General features: G+C 44.1%; 1 protein-coding gene across 1 annotated transcript; it reads right to left on the bottom strand.

Annotated features, from left to right (window-relative positions):
• Nucleotides 1-2,731: 2,731 nt before the first annotated feature.
• Nucleotides 2,732-15,503, bottom strand: LOC131444620 (sodium/potassium-transporting ATPase subunit alpha-1). The gene is made up of 23 exons (XM_058615135.1): nucleotides 15,348-15,503; nucleotides 14,786-14,893; nucleotides 11,962-12,021; nucleotides 10,421-10,522; nucleotides 10,230-10,331; nucleotides 10,021-10,134; nucleotides 9,794-9,928; nucleotides 9,587-9,704; nucleotides 9,191-9,459; nucleotides 8,790-9,098; nucleotides 7,507-7,641; nucleotides 7,222-7,414; nucleotides 6,950-7,125; nucleotides 6,716-6,852; nucleotides 5,982-6,132; nucleotides 5,714-5,882; nucleotides 5,255-5,409; nucleotides 5,043-5,166; nucleotides 4,813-4,958; nucleotides 4,593-4,723; nucleotides 4,397-4,498; nucleotides 3,541-3,632; nucleotides 2,732-2,919 (listed from the first exon to the last, which is right to left on the bottom strand). The coding sequence occupies exons 1-23, from the start codon at nucleotides 15,357-15,359 to the stop codon at nucleotides 2,891-2,893; spliced, it is 3,069 nt and encodes a 1,022-aa protein (XP_058471118.1). The 5' UTR covers nucleotides 15,360-15,503; the 3' UTR covers nucleotides 2,732-2,890.
• Between the last annotated feature and the right edge of the window lie 1,587 nt (nucleotides 15,504-17,090).

The raw sequence follows: 17,090 nt of genomic DNA, 5'->3' as shown, positions 1-17,090 counted from the left end.
ACACACACACACACACACAATGACTATGATAATATAATATAATATAATATAATATAATATAATATAATATAATATAATATAATATAATATAATATAATATAATATAATATTTTTAAAGGGCTAGTCTCACATTTTTGGTAAAGTTTGATGGGTTCCTGAGTTTAATGTTTCTTTTTTCACCATTGGGAATATACATACATTTATTTTTAACCTTTATTTAACCAGGAAAACCCCCACATTGAGATTAAACATCTCTTTTTCAAGTGTCCTGGCCAAGAAAATGGATGGATGGACAATCTCAATCATAAAACCCAGCAAGAACATCTACAGACAGACAGTCGTCTGGCATCCTCCTGAAAAAGACCCAAACCTTTATGTTTGAAATGTTTCTACAGTTCATTCCAGGCAAAAAGTTACCTCTGATTCACCTCTGACCCCTGGGGTTAGGGTTCGGCTTCGTTAATGCGCCAATTTCTTCTTCTTGCCGTTAATGTTTGTTGTCGTCCTTACTCAATATCGTTTCTTTCATCAATGACATCATCTACACCACAGATGTCAAACTCAAGGCCCTGAGGCCACATCCGGCCCGCCATGCAATCATATTCAGTGATGTCTTTGTTTTTCACTGGCTCACTGATTATCTTATCATCGAGTTACCCGGCCAGTGAAGTAAATAAACAAATGAAATGTGGAATTTGAAAACACAGAGCTGGAAAATGTGACAAAATTCAGCCCTAACCACAGAGATACACTTATATAGGCCACAGATTTGTTATGATCTCGTAACAGACAATGCGACAGGGTTTTCAGAACCACACTGCCCCTCTGGCCACGTGTATATGACAGCCTCAAGCATCCGTGGAGATGTACAATCTCCAGCCTAACCGCTCTTCGTGGAAAGCACACACACACACACACACACACACACACACACACACACTTCACAGCTGGGTTCACAGACACCTCCTTTTCTTTCCCCCTGCTACTCTGACAAGGTTGTGCTGTGTGATAGCGGACGGCCAACTCCGCTGCCTCTGCTTCTAAATACAGAGCTGCGACGCTGCCATATAAGCAGAAAACAGAAGAGACAGAATGAAATCATCCATTTAAAGATTCCACAGTGCACGGCCCCCGATAAGCACTGCCCCTCCCCGCAAATTAACTGACAATGCAACGCTCCAGTGTTCCTCCCTGACCCTTTAACCCCCTGCAGGAAACTTTCCTTCCAACCCCTGATCATCGACCGTGTTTTGGAGCTTTAGCTTGGACAAGAATGCAAAGTATGCGCAGTTCCACTGTGTGAGAGCAGAATATGCTACAATAAACGGAAGCTTTTACTTCTTTCTGCTCCTTTTTGGACACGTAAGTGTTCGGTATTTGTTTCCATCAATTAATCAATCAAGCTCTTAAACCCTTTTTCATCCCACAGCACAAATGAGAGATTTATTCAGTAAGCCTGGAATCAGGAGTGGCGACTATCACACTTTTCCCGAGTCATTGCAAATCCTTACCCAAGAAAAACACACCTTTAATCCCAGTATTCACTAAATATCAAACATTTCTCCCACATGTTGCAACCCCAGACAACAGGGTCTGCTATTGTGTCGATGATAGCTCGACTGTCACTCACTGTCTGGCTCCCCGTGTCTTCTAAAAGACGTTATCAGAGGCGGCCTGAGGAGCACTCGGCACCAGCTGACAAGATAAACCAGGGAGAGATGGGCAAGATTTCACTGCGAGGAGTTCATCTTCAGCTCTTTACACACACACACACACACACACACAGTATCTACAGTATCTTTGGTCTATTTAACCCACCGAGAATGACACAAAAGTAAAATAAAGCGTAACAAAACATCATCACGTGGACGCGCAGGTGCGTGTGGGGTATTTCTGTTTTCGTGTCCATTCATGTGCGATCCGTGTAGCTTGCGTGTTGCCACCGTTGGTCTATAAATAGCCTAGATTTTATTTAGATGTTAGTGAGAGGGAGCGAGAGAGAGAGAGGGGGGGAGCTCTCCAATGAGTTGCCATAGCAACAGGCACGTTCAGGGGCCCTGCTTGTGAACGAAGGCATGATAACTCACTCTCTCTCTCTCTCACTCCATCTCAGTTCATCTGAATTGCTTCATCTGTTTCAGGAGAAATTCATACGCAGCGAAATCCGACCTGCAGTACAGACGATTACGGATTAAAAGTCACATTAGTGGATTATTCCTTGTCCGCCTTTTCTTTTTCTTCACGTTTTTGTCCATTTCACACGAGAAAAATCACAACCGATTGGCTTTTTGACGGGAAATCTTCACAAAAACCAGACCATGTTCTTCTTTTTAGAGAAGAACATCTCTAAATGTTCTTCCCCCCCCGAGTGTGTGTGAAGCTGCCACTGATGGGAAACACACACACACACACACACAGACGAGAGGTGGTGAGGGGGAAATCATAATGAGCGGGGTAAACACGGGAGTAGATAGCACTGGAGTGGGCTCGGTTCATTTTCACTGAGGGCCCTCTTTGCATTAGTGGTCAACAGAGCAAACACTATAGCAGCAGAATGGCTCTTGACATAATGGACACACACTCAAGGAAACGGGTTAAAAAAAGGGTCAATAATAGCAGATAACATTGACATGATTAGGGTATTAACGGATTAATCAATAACAGGAAATAATCTGTTTCTGATTGTGGTGATTACGGAGGAAGAAACAAACTACAAAGCCAGCCTTTGACGTCCAGTGGCACAGAAATGTTTTATTTCGAGTGAAATACATTAAGATATTAACTTATCAATGTTTTGTGTGTGTTTTTGTTTTTTTCCGGACATGTAACACAGCAGTACATACAACGATGAAAGACCGGACTGCTCCCTCCGTGATTGTGTCGCGTGGACTCAGTAGTACGTCTCCTGTTCGACCCAGCCTATAAAAAAAACAAAAAACAGTGATTTCAGCGTCCACGTTGGAAAGATTTGAATGATAATCTAACACAGGTGGATCTAAAAAGGGATAAAAAAGTTCTTTTGGAATCTGTATCAAGCGCCATGTGAAATGAGAGCAGATTAGGAAGCGTGAACGAGTCGTTTCCTGGATGAAAGCGAATGCCGCAGGAATAACGTCCATCTACAGTGTGCATTGTGTCCTGTATCATAAAATGTAAAAAAAGAAAAAAAAAGAATCCTGTGTGTGAAGCTTGAATAATGTGATTTGACGTCTTTTGCTTGAGCCAGAAGCTACGGTTTATTTTTAGGCCTTCCACGCTGTGACGGGGAAAAATAGCTTTGGTCCCGGTTTTCATATTTTAAGGACGAAGAGTCAAAAACTGGTCAAAAATCAATGGCTTTTTAGGACAAATTGTTTCATAAAATGTGTAAAATCACAAACGGTTGTGTTGGTGTTAGGTTTGATTGTTTTCTCACTGTAAACACATTATTCACCACGAATAGGCAATGAGACGTTTACTGAGCTGTGACGTGGGGCTCAGATGTGGCACATGAAGACACACATCACACAGAGAGACAAGAACCATGAGTAGAAGACTTACCGCCTGGGTTTCGTCTGAGTACATATCTTCTGGCTTCATCGTACAGGAAGATGAGGAGGGAGTAAGGGAAGGCACAGAACCACCAACAAGGCCTGAACAAGTGTGGATGGAAGAGAGAGAGAGAGAGACTGAGTCACAAATGGAGGACAAGAGAGCACTCTTCCTGGGTCTTGTTGAGAGTCTGAGTAAAAACACTTGTGGACTGGAGTTAACGCCATTATGTTCAGCTGAAGTTTCACTATAAGAGCATGTGAAGGAGGCTTTTCGACGTCTAACTGCTGGAATTCAGTCAGAGGACTGAGCGAGACTGAGCGAGACTGGGCTCAGGGTGAAATGGTTTCAAAGTCCAGGCGCAGCTTTGCTCCCGTTAGTTTCAGCTAAACATTTTCACAGGTAAAAAAAGGTCAAACGAGAAGATCAGCGTGACAAAATGAGTCGAAAATAAAGGGAAACTGCGTTCGATAATATGACTCAGGTTCCGAAACTGAGAAAAGTACATTTCTCAGTAAACGACTGGTTTAAAAATTAGCAGAAAGTCTTAAATGTCATGAATGAGTGAAAATAAATGAGGGGAAGACGACAGTGAGATATCAGCCGTGTGTTTCCTGCTTGCTCTGTAGCGTAGAGAGTCTCATAAAATATGCACTATACACTGTATATATATATATAAAAAACAGGGATAAGTGAGTGAAACAGTGTCACAGCACTGAAAAATACAGTAAAAATGAACCAACTTCAACAAAAGACACATTTTCACAGCAGATGAGACGACGTCAGCGACAGAAGAGTCTCCAGGGAAAGAATCTAAGCGTTTTTACAAATGACAAATAATAGAATAAATGTGTGTTTCACTCACTTGAGTGGGTACATTCTGAGTGCGACATCCATGCCTGGGCAGTATGACAGGAACACAGCCAGAGCCGTCTCCTCAAACAGCCCGAAGATGAGGATACGGTTCCTGAAAGAAGAAGATGAATAATCATAAATGACACCGTCTTTTAACTGAGGATTTTAAAAAGTTTTAAAGGTGTCACGTGTGCGCGTGTACGTACTTCATTCCTTGCTGGATGATGGAGTTCCTCCTCGTTTTACAGATGATCAGATCGGCCCACTGCACGACCACGATGCTGGCGAAGAACGCCGTGTGACAGGTGAACTCTACGATCTTTCTGCGCTCGTACGTCTGAGGGAAAAAAAAACAACAGTTCAGCACCGCTTCTCTTCCCCTGACATGATTCATTCATCCATATTCACGATATTGCCAGTACTGACCCACTGCTGTCCGTAGCTGTCTTCCAGGTCATTCACAAATTTGTCGTCCCAGTGCACTCTGATGCCTAAAAGGTCCATGGGCAGGAAGCCGTTTTCAGCCAGGATGACGAAATAGGTGAAGAACCCAGCGGTGGCCTGCATCATACCTACCAGAGAAGAAGAGTTCTTTTCATTAAACGTCGTCTTTTCTTTTAAATAAAATTGCCAAATAATGACAAATGTGTACTTACCGATCTGTCCGTAGGCGATGCTGATGAGCCTCTCGTTCACAAGCTTGTCTGTTTTGGGGTTTCGGGGCTGTCGCTTCATGATGTCGCTCTCGGCTGCTTCATAAGCCAGTGAGATGGCGGGAACCTGCGAGACACGACACGTAGATTAAAGAAAGAAAAGAAGAAGAAAAAAAGAAGCTGCTAAAGACGACAAGCGACGAGGAGACGCTCACCATGTCGGTTCCCAGGTCGATACAGAGGATGGTGACGGTTCCCAGCGGCAGGGGGATGTTGGCGATGATGAAGAGGAGGAAGGGCGAGATCTCGGGGATGTTGCTGGTCAGAGTGTAGGCGATGGACTTCTTCAAGTTGTCGAAGATCAGACGACCTGACACATTATTAACACCGTTAAGATCTCATGTAAAGTGAAGGAGGGGAGCAGCATTTGGCCACTAGGGGGCGACATTCTTACAGTAAAGAATATGTATAAGGTAAGAAATGCTTCACAAGTGGATTCCACTGCTGAATAAACATAATTTTAAACACTTTCCTCACACTTTCTCTCACTCTCTAGATTTAGCTCTTCTTCAACAGAACACAGTGTCAATTTTGTTAATTATTGTGTTCCCACACAAAGGAAGACGACTTCTGTACATGTCTGTGGGTACAAAGTGTCGTATCGCCGTTCTCACCTTCCTCGACGCCAGTGACGATGGAGGCAAAGTTGTCGTCCAGCAGGATCATGTCAGCCGCCTGTTTGGAGACGTCGGACCCGGCGATTCCCATGGCGACACCGATGTCGGCCTTCTTCAGAGCGGGAGAGTCGTTCACGCCGTCACCTGTCACGGCCACGATGGCGCCCTGCGGAAAGACGGAACAGGTGTTTACGTGTTACAAGTCGGTCCGGGGAATAAATAAATTCAATTCAGTACGGCTTTAAGTCGTCACGTGTATAGATACCTGTCTCTGACAGCCCTCCACGATGATCAGCTTCTGCTGAGGGGAGGTTCTAGCGAAGACGATTTCAGTGTGGTGCTTCAGCAAATCGTCCAGGTTCTCCGCGGTCATGTCTTTTAGGTCGTTGCCGTGGACGACGCACGCTTTGGCATCCCTGCGGAGGAAGTGAGAACAGAGTTAGGACGAGAATGACAGTATTTTGCATGTATTTTTGAGTGTGATTTGAACAAAGGATGGACTTCGCTGATGCAGGAGCAGTGAAGTCACCATTTCGGGGAGACAAGAAGATTTATTTACCTGCAGTGATTTAATGATAAAAGCCTTTCTGGCTCAGTAGGCTGCAGGACCTTGTTACATTTTAATTCAGCTTTATTAACTCTGGCATTGGATGAAAATACAATGCTGTGCCACATTTACAGGAACGTTTTTTTTTTTTATCCAACTTGAATCAGGGGTTCCCACACCTTAGTTGACACACCTTTTCAAGGCCTTTCCAGGACCAATTCCCTCAAATTCAAGGGCCAAATGTGCTGACACAGGGCAACTTGTAAGAGTCAGTCTTTGTCATTTTCTTTGGTGGACCAGAGATCTCTCGCTTAACTTTACTCGCTCATTGTTCTGCATGGAACCTCACGTCAATTAATTAAGACTCCACGCTTGTTCTGTGGCATCAGATTCAAACTTCTGAGGATTGCATGGAACCAAGTGTAGAATAATCCCGAGTAAGAAACACAAACCTGGGGTTGACCTCTGTGACTGGGACGTTCAGACGGGCAGCGATGTCCTCAACAGTCTCGTTACCTTCAGAGATAATACCCACACCCTTGGCAATAGCTTTAGCTGTGATGGGATGGTCACCAGTGACCATGATGACCTGAAAGAAAGGCGGAGAGAAAACGCTGAAGCACGAGATCTTTGTCTTGAGCACTTTTTTTTTTAAGTTTTAAACCTTTTCCCTGACAGTTTCACACCTTGATTCCAGCGCTCCTGCATTTCCCGACGGCGTCAGGCACAGCCGCACGAGGAGGGTCGATCATAGACATGAGGCCAACGAAGCAGAGGTTCTCAGTGGGGAAGTTCACTTCATCGGTGTCAAAAGCAAAGCCCTCTGGGAACTGGTCGTCGGACAGGTTATAATGGCAGAAACCTAAAGCACAGAAGGCAATCCGGGGTCAGTTAGGACCTTAACTTCAGCTTGTTTTCAAAGGTTTGATAAAAAAGTACATCAGGAGCTATGTCGTACCCAGTACTCTCTCTCCTAGTCCTCCCAGCTCAACGTAAGCGTTCTGGAAAGCGTCTTTCATCTCGTCGTCCAGAGGCTGCTCTTTGCCCTGCAACACGATGCTGGAGCAGCGGTCCAGAATTCTCTCAGGGGCTCCCTTCATCACCAGGAGGTGCTTGGTCTCGCCAGGAGTTGCGTTCTTGTGGACAGAAAGCTGCGGAAAAGACGGATAGGACCGTTATTTTAAATCACGAGTCAGGAAAACGATGAACGATCAACTCGACAGAAACTGTGTGGATTGTTTACCTGGTACTTGTTGGTGGAGTTGAAGGGAATCTCCGCAACCTTGTGGTATTTTTCCCTCATTCCAAGAACGGATCCACAACACAGTTCGATACACTTCAGCAAAGCTGCTTCTGAGGCGTCACCGGCCACGTCCCTCTGTGGATTTAAGATCGATAAATGGTCCGTATTTATATTTTTTAGCACTTTTTCATTCACACACGCTGTCGACACAGCCGTTTGGAGCAACATGGGGGTTAAGTGTCTTGCCCAGTCTAGTGGAACCGGGACTCTGACTCGGATTATTCTATTGTTCATCATTTACTGAGTCTATTTGTGGTGCATCTATGATCACGGTGGCAGCAGCAACAATCCATGTGTGTTTGCAGAGTTGATGAAATTTGCGAGGTTTCTTGAATGCATCTCGTAGAGTAGAATTTTCAAAATATTCAACAAATAATACCATCAAATATTCCTATCACTAATAAATACTCTCTGGAGAATAAAAGAGTCGATCAATCAGGGGAAAACTTGACTTTATCCAATAAAATATCAAACAGCCATTTTAAATGAGTACCCGCTGAGCTATTTTGCAGTAAAAACCTCAGCATTACCTCATTTGTTTTAACCCCCGCTTCCACACCACACACTTTCTTTGAGAGAGAAATATATTTGCCAGCAGTCAGTGAGAAATCAATCAATGGGTCTGTTGGGCCACCTTTTACTGTACCAGCAGCCGTATTGCTCAGCGAATCCCTTTCATTATCTCAAGTGTTCCCGTATGAAGATTTGTTGAGCAGTTTGGCTGCATTTGTATTTTTGCAGGACTCAAAGGGTTCCCTGCCAAGTCATGATGCCGACGACGCCTCCCACACAGCCACTGCATTTCATTTCTCATCGAGCAACAGTATCAAGTTCAAGCCGACTGGCCTTCAACATCGCGCCACAAGAGAACTAGGGCTTAGACCCTTTGGTTAAAGCAACACTATGTAACGTCAGAATCACTACGACGTTGCACCCCGCTCGCTTAATGTCCAGTCTTTCACTGGAATAAGAGTCATGCCGAATTGTATAAATCAGTTAAAAATACCGTTATTATAAGTCAGACTGAGATACCAGTGTTCATGTCCAACATTCAGCAAGAAAACTGTTAAAATATCAAAACTAATGAATGGAGTTTGGTGTATTTGTGGCAGCAACATCACTATTACTATAATTTATGTCCAATGACGAATTATATTCTAAAGCTAGAGTTTGACATAATCCTGCATTGAGATCTTAAGTTCAAAAAAGGTAAAATAGTTTACCTTCAGGATGGGGACGTTACTCTGGTCAGCCAGGAAGACGGCACGGTTGCAGAGTCCGGCGACTCTGGCCAAGCTGGCCCACGTGGCCGAGCTTCTGTCGAAGGAGGCGCCGCTCTGGTTCTCTGTGGTGTCGGCCTCGTGGATCTGGTTGTCAAACCACATGTGGGCCACGGTCATCCTGTTCTGGGTCAGGGTGCCGGTTTTGTCGGAGCAGATGGTGGAGGTGGAGCCCAGCGTCTCCACGGCTTCCAGGTTCTTCACCAGGCAGTTCTTCTTGGCCATGCGCTTAGCGGTCAGGGTCAGACACACCTAGAGGAGGGATTGCTTTGGTTAGCTAAGAGCCGAGTCAACCTTCAAATCCATGACTAGACATTGGATACACAGGAACCACAGCGACTCACAGTGACAGTAGCCAGGAGACCTTCTGGCACGTTGGCGACAATGATACCGATGAGGAAGATGACGGCCTCCAGCCACCCATACCCGAGAATGAGTGAGAGGACGAAGAAAGAAACACCGAGGAAGACGGCGACACCAGTGATGATGTGGATAAAGTGCTCAATTTCAATGGCGATTGGAGTTTTGCCGCCCTCCAAGCTGGAAGCCAAAGTGGCAATACGACCCATGACAGTGCGGTCTCCAGTGTTGATGACGATTCCTCTGGCAGTACCTGGAGGTAGTTAGAGGCTTTTAGCTTCCACCTTTTAGCTTGATTTCCATGTAGCTCTGTGCTAACTTCTTTATTTAAACATTTAAATAAATAGATTTTATATTGCTTTTGGATTTTGACTAGTTACCTTCAACACAGTTGGTCGAGAAGAAAGCGATGTTCCTCGTTTCCAGTGGGTTGTCGGCAGAGAAGTCGGGAGTACGAGTCTGTGGCTCTGATTCACCAGTCAGGGAGGAGTTGTCCACCTGAAAGCAGAAAAACAAAGAAAGACACAATAAGTTGGATGTTTTCATTTATTTTGCCTTAGTGTCCATGAAGTCTTTCAGGTACAGACCTTGCAGCCGTGAGCAGAGACGACTCTCAAGTCAGCGGGGATCCTGTCTCCACCTTTGACCTCCACCAAATCTCCAACCACCACCTCCTCAGCATTGATGCATTTCTTCTCACCGTCTCGAACAACCAGGGCTTGCTACAAAGACCAAATGGAAAATATATGAGTATGAATACTAAATTTAGAAAGAAAAAAACCCTACTAAAGTTGCCTTTTCCACAAGAACTCACCTGTGGGACCAGGTTCTTGAAGGAATCCATGATCCTGGAGCTCTTGGCCTCTTGATAGTAGGAGAAGCAACCGGTGATGATGACGACGGCAGACAGCACAACACCCAAGTACAACTGCAGGATTAAAAGGGGAAAGGATTGTGAGTTCATTCATTAGTGGAGGGTATTTACATACTATCACACATATGCATAAACAAAGGCCTCCTCACATTGTCATTGGCAGGCTCATCTTCTGAAGCAGCCTGGATACCGTAGGCGAGGAAGCAGAGGATGGCACCGATCCACAGCAGCATCGAGAAACCGCCAAACAACTGGAAACGAAGCAGAATAACGTTCAAGTTTCGCGACGAGAATCAGAAGAAATTTGTTTGTGCTAAATGTGACGAGAGGCCGTTTCTACCTGTCGACAGAACTTGACCCACTCTGGTGTCGTGGGAGGAGGTGTGAGGGAATTCGGGCCGTCTCTCTCCAGGATCTCTTTTGCTCTGGTGGATGAAAGACCCTAAAAAAAAAACCCAGAGATGAAAGATAATGGGTTGACTGTGTATTTTGGCTTCCTCATACCAGCCAAGACTCTGGAAGAAAAGCGTCAACAATAGAGGAGACACCGAATACCTTCATGGCTGATTTCATATCGTGTTTGTGGCCATGAAAGTGTAAACTAAGGAAGACCTTCCTTGGAAAAACCTGTAAATCCAGTTTTTTTACGTTGCACATTTGTCTTTAAAGATGCCTTTGTCCTTGTTCAATGGAAGGAAACATGTCCTTCATCATGTTTCCTTCCTGCTAAAGTGGAGACATGTACACCGTTACATCCTCGGCAAGAAGCGGGTTCAAGGACAAAAAAAAAAAACTGAGTTATCTTACACACTGTGGTCTGTGTGTAATCTGAATGTGGAAAACAAAGCTTGTAAGACAGAGTGGTCTGTGTGTACATCAACAAGACCAAGGTCACATTGAAATAACGTACAAATGAATAGTAAATCATGACTGTGGTTTTCTGTGGAGGAATATCAGAAAACAGGTTTTTGTGTCCCTGTGTGAATCGAGTCTTTGTTTTGGGTCCAAACTCTGACTGATCAGATTTCAGCAGATAATTAGCACCAGTGAAGCATTTGGCCAGTGTGGGGTTGTATTGGGTTGTGTAATAACAGGGTTCCAAGCCGAGGTTGACATATAATTCAAGGACTTTTCAAGGATTTTTCCAGGACAAATTCCCTCAAATACAAAGGACTGAATGTGCTGACGCGACTTAAGGTGAGACGGCAACTCGGAAGAGCTGTTTTGCCCATGGCCGTCCACCATGGCCTAGTCTACGTACATCAAGCAATGCAGGGCCTGAGCTTTAAGTTATTCTCAGATCGACAGCTTAGCATTCCATTTTACTTTGGAACTCAGAAATGGGAGTGACAGAAACGCAAACATATCTCGGGCTAGCCACTGTTAGCAATGCCAGTCGATAACAATGATCTGCGTGGCATTTTGTGTTAAAAAAATCAAACCGTACTATGTCTGTGACTGATTTACTGTGAAAGAAGCAGCGTTTCTATGGTTGGGGAAGTTGCTCAGAGTTTCCTTGTTGGAAATCTGGAGTTCCGACTACAAATGGGATGTCGGGGGTTCTGTAGAATTAAGCAAGGCCCTTGTCTAAAGGACATGAAAACACCAAAACAAACGCTAATTGTATATTATACACTTATAATAAACTGTCACCAAATGTTACATGCTAGACCTTTAGGATGTGACAATTTAAGTGGGAGATAAATACATCGTTTTGTAGTTTTGACCTCAGTCTGTGCTGTGACATCTTCCTGGGGCCTTTTTGGTCTTATCTGTCATCGCGAGACGATCCCCAGCAGCTGCAACTGCGGTGAGTTACTATCACTGTGACACACAAGCCCGGCAAAAAAAACAAAAAACAAACACGTTCAGATTGCTCACCCTGGCGAGATCAGTTCCGTACTTCCTGTGGAGTTCATCCAAGGTTAACTTGTGATCATCCTATGGAGAGAGAGAGAGAGAGAGAGCAATTACATACATTTTATTTTCATACTGCTGATATTATCTTCTTTGTCTGACCAGGATTATGTATACACGTGGGTCCATACATTAGATATTAGAGGATTCATGTAAAACCAGTCCTGGTCTAGCAGAATAAAAAAGGGGGGGGGGGCTGACATGATCTCAGTTTGCTGTGAGCAAACAGTTCATTCAGGAGATTCATTGTCACCCAACTGCATCTGCTACACTGATGTTTACTCCCCGACAGCGTTGTCGTGTCGTGGATTTAACACAGTGAACCCATTTCATGTGCATGTGAGTGTGTGTGCTTTGTTTTTGTGTGAAATGAAAGAGCGGAGGAACATCATGCCAGCGAACCACGAAGAGAATCTGACACATCCATGTGCCTACACTGAGTTTTCTGAATAACGCCCACAGCGAGTGAATAAACAGTCGTCCTTCCAACATTATTTGGGAGATCTGACATAATACCTGACTCCCACTTTTCTATGACTTTTGTATTACCCTCGCGCTGTCATTAGAGCCGTGAACAGAACACCTTCACAGATATAATAACCTGAGTATATTTGCAATTTCAATGACATTTAATGGGTTTTTTCTCAGCAATTATTCCACAATTAATTAGCTCGTGTGAGAACGCTTAGCCAATTTGCATGGAAAGCATCTGCTGCCACTATTATTATTATTATTGTTATTATTATTACATGACATTATAAGTACATGGGGTAGAAAAGGGAAACACATCAGTTTGCCCTTTGTTATGAATAACATCACTATTGACTATTTAAGTTGAATGTTCCAACCGGTCATTTTCTTCATGAAATCATCCAATTGCACAACAGTCATGTGACCACATGCGGTAAGTCTATGACTGAGTGAAGTTGACTCCCCCTGCTTTCCGGTCAGCGCAGGGAACGGGTGTAACGGCTCTGTTTTGCAACGTACTATAATAAGTGAGAAAATGTGCCGTACATAATGTGTCATCATGTATGCTCCAAGTTAGAGTTCTTTTTAAACCTGTGGAGGAACTGTCTTTACTGGTTGATACATAAACGTCAAATAAATCACATTTTAATGACGTTACATACGGCACTTCCTGTTGCACTTTGGCACGTCGTTTTCACGTCGCTATGGAAATTGCTTCCATTGTCTTAAAGTGGACTTTGATACCTCAGGTAATCGGGGTGATGATACAAGTATGACGGCACAATAATCATTAACGTGTCCCATAGAGAGGCCGCCTTCACTCTCACTACTGTTTCACTACTGCGCGTTATCCTTGTATCCACATTTCAAGTACAGTTGAAATGTGAAGCCTGTGGATTACGGGAACGTGACGGTTCACGACTGTTGACTTTGAGCCTCTTTAAGCCTCGGTGAAGCAACACAACACTGCAATTAAGAGTGTCTGCTGTTAATTGCGGTCAACGATCTGCCATGTGAAGGGGGGAAGGCAAAGGTGACATGGTTGCTATGGCATTGAGATGTCCTTCCTCAGCAGTGGCAGGACTTTGAGATCTAGTTAAGACACTAATCATTAATATGTCACCTAGATGGGAGTTTTATTACCTAATAACTTGCAGCACTCGCTGACCCGCCAAGTGACTGAACACACGCTGTTGAGGGTCACCAATTTAAAAGAATTCTAATTTCCTAATGTTATTATAATGTTTTTAAAAACAACTCCAGAAAAGCACATCTGCAATACACGATTAATAAAAAAAAGTCTACGAGTATAGTGTGACCTAGATAAAGTAATCGAGGAGAATACGGACAATAATTCAAATAAATACATTTACAAATTGTTCAATAGACATTTTATCATCGCATGCTCCTTAATGGTTTCTCAGTGTTTTAAGAGGATCGACTGAATCTGCCTCCTTGTGACCTGACCTTGTCAAGGACACATTCCTACAATGATTTAGTAGGCACTGTTTGTTTTTTTAAAGGGAGTTTGTAGTCAAATACAAAAGTAAGAGACGTTATTGTTAACTATTTAAGGGGTTAGGGTTGATGTTTTACAACTTTAATAAACACATTTCTGTCTATGAAAAAGCCCCTACGGTGCATTTGAGTGAAGCGCTAGTGCAGAATCATGCATCAGCCCCTTTTCGTCGACTTGGGGGATGAGGTTCAAGCGAGGGCCTCGCTGACCTTGGGAAGTGACCTCTGTCAGCGCACAGAGCGAGACTGAGAACAACAGCTGACACCAGTGGAAAACAGTCGGCCAAACTCGTCGACATGTGACATTTCAAAGCCCGGCCAAAATTCTTCTATGTGTGCTTCTACGGTTCTCCGGGTTGTCTGCATGTTTGTGGCTCGGGACGAATGAACCCACCCCCGTCAATTAAACCGGACCCAAAAATCTATTCTGGCAGCAGAACCGTAACCGCGGCGACGCGATGACAAAAAGAGAACCTCACATTTTGGTGCTGCAAGCCAAACGAGATAAGTGTGATTTACCAGTTAAGTACAACTGTGAGCGCCGTAATAACATGTGACATGTGCATGCGGCAGTGGAAGTAGCAATCTTGCAGCTACAGTCGATCTCATGTGACTAGCCCTGAAGTCACAGCAGAGGTTTTAGGCCGGGCTTTACTGTATCATTGCCAGACATAACAGCATTAACAGAGCCGGAACAGGGCTGTCATTAAGACAAAAACAATGGTGCAGTTGTAATAACCAGGAAGGTCCTTTTGTTTAGCAAATATTCCATTCAGTTCAGCTGCCTTGCTTTACTCACCAGGTCAACTTCTTTCTTCAGCTCGTCCATATCCCTCTTCTCCTTGGCTTTCCTGGCTTTCTTGCTGTTATCTGACGTTGGCGCCAGTTTGTAGTCATCTTTGCCTCTCTGAAGTGAAGGAAAGTGAGACAGACGAAAAATGAGTTCCTGAATAAGACGCCGCACATGTGGTAAGATTGCCCTGCAGCTTCCTCTTTCTTTTTTTCTTTTTGCACGACTCAAGGGAAGAAAAAAAACTGTCAAAGTTGCTCTTCTAACATCCCGTCAAACGTTTAACGGCGACATTTGAGAACGACTAATAAAAAAAGTACTATTAATATAATGAGCTCACAATTCCTTTAAATTGTCTAAAGAGACGAGGAGGGGGGGAGAGGAATGAGCACATGTGCGGCAGATTTCGAAACTACAGTGCAAAGTACTTCAGGCAATCCGCAGCTGTCAGGCTTTCACCAACAGCCTGAGACCAAAACCTGGTCTCCAGCTTAAAGCAGTCTAATCTCAACCTTAATGTACAGACTCAACAAAACAAGAAAAAACATGTGTAAAAAGCTCCAATACTTACTCCGAGCCCCATGGTTGCAATTCAAGTGTGAGGACTATCAATCCAATTGTCTTTTTTTAAATTGCAACTTTCCTACTCCGCCTCTCTCTCACTCTCTCTCTCTCTCTATGCCTTCCTGTGCCTCCCTCACTCCTCAGAGCAGAGAAGATAGGCTGCTTCACATTACACCACCTTTATAGACAGGGCTGTCTCACCTGCCATGAGAGGAGGAGCTGTGGCGGCAGGGGGGAGGGGGTTGAAACTGGATGGGTGAGTTAAAGTAGTGCTGTGATGGCCGGGGGGGTTATGGTGGGGGAGGAGTGTGAGAGAAAGGAGGAGGAGTGAACCGTTCTCAACTTCCCTGTTTGTTCTCACCGCCTTCTTTTCTCTCTTCACTACTTTTGCCTTCACTTGCAACAGGTGGTTTGAACGCAGAGGTGAAACGAATGCGGTGTGCATTTTAAATAGATACAAACAAACCACAAAATTAAGAAGAAGGCAGGATAGAGGATTAGTGAAAAGCTGACAAATAAGAGATAAAGACCAGAGCTGCAAAAAGGTGAAAGTCCAGTTCTGCAGGTGACTGTTTGCCTACAGTCAGACATTTGAATAACAAAGTGTGAACGAGGTTGGAAAGAAGATTAGGACCTTTTTCCCGCGAGGGCTTGGGAAAAAAAAAACGGGTTGGGCAAAACTGTGGCTCCAAACAAAGATAACACTTGGAATGCAAAAGAGAGGAATCAAGTGAACATCCAGCTTTCACTCTCGGTCTGGGATCACACACACACACTTTGAATATGAAATAACTTTCACCTCAGATAAAAAAACAATTGTGCCGCACTGGAATCCACTGCACTTCCATTCAAGTCATGGATTTATCTACGTTAATCAAACATAAAAAAAAACTACATTTGTGCTGAGTCTCCTAAAAGCTTTGGGTGAGATTCAGGTTTCATGGCTAAACATTTATCTGTAATAAATGCACAATAATTGTTATCAGAGGCCCCACCTTAGTGTTCCAATAAGGTTGGGTTTATCTGATGCTAATCACGGCCATTAGGTAGAACATAGCAGCACTGCCCCTCAGCAACCCCCTGTCGTTAATAACGAATAATGTATTTGACACAGAAACCCCCCCCAACACATTGCTTGTGTGTTTTACACGTGTGACCAAAAAAGGCGCATCCAAGTATCTTAGCTTTCTCTCATTGTCACCTCACGTCAATGGCGGCCACCTTTGCGACCAACCGAAGGACATTCATGACCCTGAGGTCCCTCATGAAACCAGGGAGTGCCTCTTTCCTGCTCACTGAAACCTGCAGGAAGGGGGGGGGGGTTGTCCTTGTGGACTGATATGTTTGTAGTAAACTTCCAACTGTTTATAGTCACCAGAGCATGCAGGGAAGAGGTGGAGGAGGGGGGATGAAAAGGAGTAGAACTAGTAGAAATAAAAGAGACTTATTTTCAGTCAGTTTTATCTTTACACAGGCCAAAGAAGAAGATACAGCAGTGCGATGAATTCAATTTGCTCATATTCTATTCAGAACAATGAAATGGACCTAAAGGGCACAGTTCAACTGAAGATAAAAAGAAAACTCTATCATTCCTTTAGCCCCAGACTGCTGTTAATCCAGTCAAATGACGGGTTTGAGTTCACCGCAGTGGAACACGACCAGAAAGAAATTGGTCTGCGGTGAAGTCACTGAAATTCACTGGGCTGCAAACGAACACCATGTGCTCCCAAAAAAACACATCTCGTCTGCA

This window comes from Solea solea, chromosome 2, assembly GCF_958295425.1.
Source record: "Solea solea chromosome 2, fSolSol10.1, whole genome shotgun sequence".
Taxonomy (NCBI): domain Eukaryota; kingdom Metazoa; phylum Chordata; class Actinopteri; order Pleuronectiformes; family Soleidae; genus Solea; species Solea solea.
This window is presented reverse-complemented; position numbering and strand designations above follow the sequence as displayed.